This window comes from Polyodon spathula, unplaced genomic scaffold (assembly GCF_017654505.1).
Source record: "Polyodon spathula isolate WHYD16114869_AA unplaced genomic scaffold, ASM1765450v1 scaffolds_3967, whole genome shotgun sequence".
Lineage (NCBI taxonomy): Eukaryota > Metazoa > Chordata > Actinopteri > Acipenseriformes > Polyodontidae > Polyodon > Polyodon spathula.
The window spans coordinates 15,748-22,654 of record NW_024475424.1 but is presented as its reverse complement, the minus strand read 5'-3'; the positions used below and the strand labels follow the sequence as shown (position 1 = coordinate 22,654).

General features: G+C 38.4%; 2 protein-coding genes across 2 annotated transcripts; both read left to right on the top strand.

The window, feature by feature from the left end:
• The first annotated feature begins 311 nt into the window (after nt 1–311).
• On the top strand, nt 312–4,093 carry LOC121312559 (ficolin-1-like). The gene is made up of 7 exons (XM_041244283.1): nt 312–318; nt 898–978; nt 1,446–1,484; nt 1,580–1,707; nt 2,192–2,321; nt 2,467–2,601; nt 3,508–4,093. Exons 1-7 carry the CDS (start codon nt 312–314, stop codon nt 3,738–3,740), a joined length of 753 nt encoding a protein of 250 aa, XP_041100217.1. The 3' UTR covers nt 3,741–4,093.
• Nucleotides 4,094–4,481: 388 nt separating this feature from the next.
• LOC121312557 (mitogen-activated protein kinase kinase kinase 6-like) lies at nt 4,482–6,907 on the top strand. Its single transcript, XM_041244281.1, has 2 exons — nt 4,482–5,048; nt 6,492–6,907. Exons 1-2 carry the CDS (start codon nt 4,724–4,726, stop codon nt 6,671–6,673), a joined length of 507 nt encoding a protein of 168 aa, XP_041100215.1. The 5' UTR covers nt 4,482–4,723; the 3' UTR covers nt 6,674–6,907.

Genomic DNA, 6,907 nt, shown 5'->3' with positions numbered 1-6,907 from the left:
GAGAAGGGAATGTCCTGGTAACCGTCATTTGCATTCATTTACATACCTTCCTTAAAAAAAGGAAACAACACAAATATACCAATCGACTATGTGCTCGTGTCAACAGTGTCCCACCTTGCGCGTATGTAAGAGTGAACAACACTGTATGTCACTGTGATTTCATTATGGGTTGGAATCACGTGTATGACACATGGCACTGGTTTTTTGCACGCGGTTAAGCGTTATCAGGCGTGGGCCGGAGAAACTACCTTGATGGAAGCGGGTGGCCTGGCACCCCGGACAACACTGGGTTCCAGGCGGCAAAGGGCGGCATGGGGCGTAACGGATGGCCTTCTTTTTTTTTTTTTGTCGTCTTTTTTTCATCTAGCTGTTTCTGAATCTGGAACGGTATTTTGGACTTATACCAATACTATGATCAAAACAACGCACATGGAAAGTATACGCTAAATTGTTATCGAAATCCTACTTATATACCAATTCCCACATTATTAAAATTTCTACCACCCAATATGGTTTACCTGTTGCACTTTGACACCCATATCTATTTAAGTAAGTTCTTCAAGGTTTATATATATATATAAATATCCATATATATATATAATATATATATATAATAACTATATATATAGTTACATCTCCACCGTCATTGTTGTACAATCCAGACAGTGAGATCTTGGTAAAATTTTCCATTGCAAACTAACACTGCAGCGTCCGCCCCACTAGGTGGCACGTCCATATACAACAGGGTGGTCTATGTTCACCACTACCCAGTTTGCTTCCGTTGTTATGCGATAACTCTCACTAGAAACCAATCGCCTCGACAACTGCTCATCTTTTAGCAGTTCTGAATGTGTGCCCTATACCTTGAACTGGGAAATCTTTTCATTGTGTTTTAAGGTGATAAGGGGGATCAGGGTATACCTGGAAAGGTGGGTCCTCCTGGAGAAAAGGGGGTGAGAGGTTTTCCTGGAGAAAAGGGTAAGATCATTTAGATAAGCATCCGCAAACACTCACTCATTTTCTTTTTTCTTAGCTTTATTAATTATCCAGGTGCCGCTTTTGTTGTGCAAAGAATCTGCAGATACATGATGGCATCCTGGTACCTTTGTGTGAGGTCACATGATATGAGTGTGAACCTCATAACAATCAGTGATTACGTACCAAGAAGCAGCAGCATTTTCAAATGAAGTATGTAAGACCCAAAAGATCTTCAACAGAAGAGAAAGTCACATTTTTTTTAATAAGAGGTCAGAATTTTTTAACCCTGTGTTAGCCCTCCTTTTAAAGAAACCACGCTTAATGTGTACTGTCACAACATTTGTTTGCATTTGGCTAAGCATGTGTTTTAAAAACAAACATGTTATTCAGATATAATTTTAAAAGTATTTTTTTTTAGTAAAATGAATTAATTCATTATTGTTTTTATTTATAATGTATTTGTACAGGATCACATGCAAACTTGAACGATTCCCAATGTCAGAATGGTAAGCCTTTTTTTTTATAGGTCTGTTATGCATGCACATATTGAGTTACACATGCTTCAGAAGAGAACCCAATAATCAGACTGTCTTCAATCTAGGTGCTAGGAACTGCAAGCAGCTGCTGAAGAGAGGGCACACAATAAGTGGTTGGTACACCATATATACAGACTCCTGCAAGGCAGTGAGGGTGCTCTGTGACATGGATACCAATGGAGGGGGCTGGGTGGTGAGTGTGCTTTGAACTGTAACGTCAGTTATTATGGTGTACAGTACATCAACAAATTGGCGGACGGAACCAGGTACTGAAAATTGGTCTTTAAGACCTTAATGTCATGTAGGTAAAAAATGAGGGTTAGGCAAAAAAAAAAAAAAAAAAAATGGCATAAAGTATACAAAAATGTGTTTTGTGTTCTCGACAAATGTACGGGCAGGCAGAAACTCCATATATACTCAGAACCTAATCAATAACTAATCTCTCTCAGTCTTCTCTCTCTCTCTTCTCTCTCTCTCTTCTTATATACCCTATATATACTATATACATACTCTATACTCTTCTAATATATATATCTATATATATACGCCTATAAGGTTAATATTAAATTGCATCAAGAGCATCTCCATTGTGTCCCATGGTCAGTGAGGGTAGTGGGATGTAACTCTCTTTAATAATTCCTTACTAACAGGTTGTTTTTTTTTCTAATGTGTTGCAGGTTTTTCAAAGGCGCATGGACGGCTCTGTAGATTTCTATCGAAACTGGGAGTCTTACAAGAATGGATTTGGAAATCAGCAGTCTGAGTTTTGGTTGGGGAATGAAAATATCCACATGCTCACACAAAACGGTACCACTTGTCTCTATTAAGTATTTTTCATCCAAAAACCCTATTTTACATAATCAAACGAAACAAAGTTCTGCTCTGTTCATATTTAAAGTTTGTTTGCTATTTTTATGTACCGGCTTTTTGTTTGAATATCTGCATTTTATAGGAAATGAAGAGTTCAGAGTTGATTTGGAAGATTTTGATGGGAAAAAGACATACGCCACATACAAGTCTTTTAAAATGGCAGGGGAATCAGAACTTTACAAACTTCATCTGGGTGCATTTGTTGGAGGCCCTGCAGGTAAAACACAAACTATTCTTTCCTTTTCTTTTTTAAACTTTTCCTTCATGGCTTTTGTGATATAGACGGACATCCTGCATGGTATTCAGTTTCTGCTCTCGAGATGTGGCCGTTTGAGAATGCTGTATCACAGAGCTGTCTAGATTTTTTGGCTGAAAAACAATTCTTAGAGTTCTTAAAGAGCCATAAACAAACTAATCACTTTTTTTTAAACTGATCTACAAGTTGCTTCGGTATTTGTGTGCTCATTAAACAGGTTTAAGCGATTACAGAGCATTTGTTTGCTCCGACTGAACACTACAGAATGTCCACCCTTCACCTTCAAATCAAGAGCAACATTGTGGTGCTCAAAGTCCTTTCAACACGTTCCAGCTGTAACATATTTCTTGGCCAAACCCCTGAAATTTGCTTCAGAAATATCTTGACCTATTGATACTAACATCTGATCTAAGCTTTTTAAATAATGTATTAGTATCTCCACTCTATGTGTAAATCGTATTCAATTGTTATCTGCAGTATTGGCCAAATCTTTTTTACATAAATGTATTTAGAAGTGCAGTATTGTTGTTTAATTTTTACTGTAACTGTCTGACTCGTTTGTGGTGCTACTGTACATTTCTGTTTTGCTGGGATATAAAGTCAAATGTAATGTGAAGAACTGTTTCCGCTTAATTCTTTAAGGAATTCACACATTTTAAATAATGCATTGCACTGTTAGTGCATTATGCTTTTTGCTCTAGTTACATATGGTATATATTACACCAAGGTTCTATCTGCACCACTTTTTGTGAATGAAAAATTCACTATTATTGCTATAAAACAAATAACAGATCACCAAATATTACATGTTGGTAGATGGTTTGTTGCTCTAGAAAATGAATAACTCTGAATATTTTGTCTGTCTAGGGGATTCTCTGACCTTTCATAATGACCAGCCTTTCTCCACTTTTGATAAGGACAATGACAAGGGGTCCTTGAACTGTGCCGTCACTGTCAGTGGAGCCTGGTGGTATCAGGCCTGCTACTTTTCAAACTTAAACGGGAAGTATTCCCAGGAAGCAATTAAATACGGCATAGACTGGAAAACTGGGAGAGGGATTGGGTATTCATACAAGTACACAGATATGAAGTTCAGGTGATGTTTCTCTGTGACCGGTCTTGGATGGCTGTCAGCTTGTATCGTACAGGACCCTATACAATATATCTGAATATATAAAACACTGTCAGGTTTGATTTCCGCCATAATAATATGAAGTGATGCGCCTGTATTGCTATACTTCTGTAATAGGTCTTTAACTGATTCAGATTTTTTCTTTTTGTCAAGCCTTTTGAAAACTGCTTGTTCGTATTTTCAATATTTGTTTGTGGTTTCTGTGCTCTGTCATTCTTTATGTACATAATAAAAACAATCTGGAATCTCCAGAATAAAATGCACAACTCAAAAAGTTCTTTCTGCATATGTAACGTGAATTAATAAAATATTAATACACAAGTAAGTGTTGTTTCACTGTGTAATCCAAAAAGCAACGTTCTCCATTGGGGCATTCATGTCCTGTATTATTACTAAAATATTCCTTAGGGTCTGCTTATTGCAATATTGTATATCTTATACAATAATAGAATTTGTTGCCAGTCCATTTGGTTTACCTTGTTTTTTTATGTAGACATAATTCCTTCTCCCTTGAATCCTGCCTGCTACCATTGTCCCACTGTGAGACAATAATAAGGTATGCACTGGCTTTTTCTTCTGGGTTACAAATGGTATTCAGTTATACTCAATATTCAGACTATGCTACGATATTCATTTGTTTACGAACCCATGCATTTTAATATACGTACATATGCATGTTTTTTTTTATTTAGTTTCCCTCTCATCCTGTACTGTGGTTAGTGTTTTAATTTTGCACACTTTTATCCGAACGACACAAGAGGTCGCATTGGTACAAACATTTTGTTAAGGAAAGTTTTTGCGGGGCGTGTCTGCTGACTGCTTGAGAGAGCAAACAGAAAGTGAACTTCCTAGAACTTAGAAGTGCCTGCCGACTGACATGTGGATTTACCGAAGCATGGACGGGCTGGAGACGTAGTGGCTTCACATGAGCAATAAAAAATACAAGGCGAAATGGATGAACACTACGACAGGCCGCTGCAAAACGAGCCCAAGGCGGTCACAAACGGCGCTTCAGCCGGGAGCTTTTGGCAGGACCCTTTGGCTATTGCGTTAAGCAGTACATCTAAAGATATAATTTCTCCCAGGAGCCGAACTAGAGCAATAACTGTGGTATACATTTTAATAGACGAAACTGATTTGCAGCAGTCGGAAGAGAATCTTTCACTAAGATGCCTGGAAGAGGCTTGTGCCAATGCCCACGCCAAAATGAATACCATTCCATTTGGGAGTCTTGCGCTTGGAACGACGGATATTTTAGACATCTTCTACAACGCAGGCAAGTACTGGCTTGACATGCTCTCGTCTAGGCGTTGTTTGCAGGTATTTACAGCTCGGTGTCCAAACCTGAGCAAGGGCATCAGCTATCCTGAAGATACTGTAAGGAATGCAAGTGCGTAATGACTGGACGTTGTGTTTCCATTTTTAAATCTAAACGCTAAACTTGTAAATAACATTCTTTAGAAAAAATTAAAATAATAAAAAGTTGTTCTTGGCAATTGTGTCTCCAAAGACGTCAGTTTCCTTTTGATCTGAATGCACTGACCTTGGCACAGAATCAAAGACGTACATGACTTTAGATTTTACATGAACGTGTCTCGGCAGTACAATTACGCATTGTGTCACCATTATGGTATTGCAGTAGGTTTGTGACATTGTTACTTAGCTGGTTTTAATACACAATTACAATACCCAGAATACAGGCTGTTGGTATTATGGGTGTTATAAAGTCAGTATTCTAATCTGTAATGCTGTTGTGGGGGAAAAAAAGTCACCAAAGAAGAAATAAACCTGGCAGGTGTAGGCAGCAACAGATAGGCAAAAAAAAAATAAAAAAATCTAGGATTTTACAAACAGAGGTCACAAAGGACAAGTGTCTAGATGGAAGATTATAAGGGAGCGCAGCTGATCGCAGAATTTCCACAGCGACATTTGCTCCTGTTGACGAGTAATATTAAGCCATTTACAATAGTTCCTCTCTTGCTGTATGACCATCTGCAGTGCCCTGACATATCAAGCCAATGTTTAATTACCAGAATGCTGTTAACGACCAAACCCCGTTAAAACCTTGAATGTGTAACAGGGCGGAGGCCGATGCAGAAGAGCCGGGTTCGACAGGATTAGGAATTTTAGACTAGTTTATAACCTCATCTCCTCTCACCGATAGGGACGGGGCATGCATGTTTTACAGAACACTATCCTTTACACATGCAAGATATTTACCTATTTGATTAAGCTTAACACAATAAGAAGAGTTTTGGAGAGAAGACCATAAAAAAATCCTTAATTTAATAATTATTTGATAAATTAATGTAAAACATACAGTGTTTAAGATCAGAGGTTGACTAAGGTAAGACCACCCAGGTGTTAAGGTCATTGTTAGTCCCTGGACTGGTCTTAATAGCAAAGTTTCACTGTATTTTGCTTTTTCGGTCCACAGCAGCAGTTCAGAATCACATAATAACTGTATTATGTTAAACGTATATAGTTTAATATCAGTATGGAGGGACACATACATAATTTATTTAGAATCCAATTATGTGACGTAATATGCTTAAAAAAAAGGTGGTTTTAAAATGTAATTGAAACATTTTGAATTGGAACGCTATTATTCAATGTGAATGGCAGCTGGGCAATGTGGAACGACAGATGGAACTTGAATTGGGAGGTTTAATGAAAGGATTCTGAAGCTGTTTTGCGGATTGATGTGTTTTTCTTGCAGACGTTGCAGTGGTGGAGATGAGTGATACGTTCTGCCAGCCCTCCCTCTTCTACCACCTGGGAGTACGGGAGAGTTTCAGCATGACCAACAACTTCATCCTGTACTGTGTGAAGAATCAGAACGACCTGCAGGCACTCAAGGTGAGGGCCGGCTCCTGCAATGGGAAGCTGCTGACTCCATGAGCTTGTAGGCATTGCAGAATGTGCCAGTACACTGCACTGATGAGGCTTCACATGTCTCTCTATTACAGGTGAAATAGAAAGACAATTTTGAAGAGTCACCTTATATCACTTACCATGTTTAAAAAAGACCATTGTTAAATGGTGCCTTGTTAGTCTTTATAAACAGGTTTGACAGTAGACACTGTGTTCCAGTGCCACACCTTCGAGTTCAGGCGTGCCCCCCCCGAGGCTAGT

What these genes read in the sequence shown, in the direction of transcription:
- LOC121312557 (XM_041244281.1), top strand. Translation starts at nt 4,724, where the DNA reads ATGGATGAACACTACGACAGGCCGCTGCAAAACGAGCCCAAGGCGGTC. An exon ending in AGACATCTTCTACAACGCAG is followed by an intron (nt 5,049 to 6,491) that starts GCAAGTACTGGC and finishes TTTTTCTTGCAG; the next exon opens with ACGTTGCAGTGGTGGAGATG.
- LOC121312559 (XM_041244283.1), top strand. An exon ending in CGATTCCCAATGTCAGAATG is followed by an intron (nt 1,485 to 1,579) that starts GTAAGCCTTTTT and finishes TCTTCAATCTAG; the next exon opens with GTGCTAGGAACTGCAAGCAG. An exon ending in CCACATGCTCACACAAAACG is followed by an intron (nt 2,322 to 2,466) that starts GTACCACTTGTC and finishes TGCATTTTATAG; the next exon opens with GAAATGAAGAGTTCAGAGTT.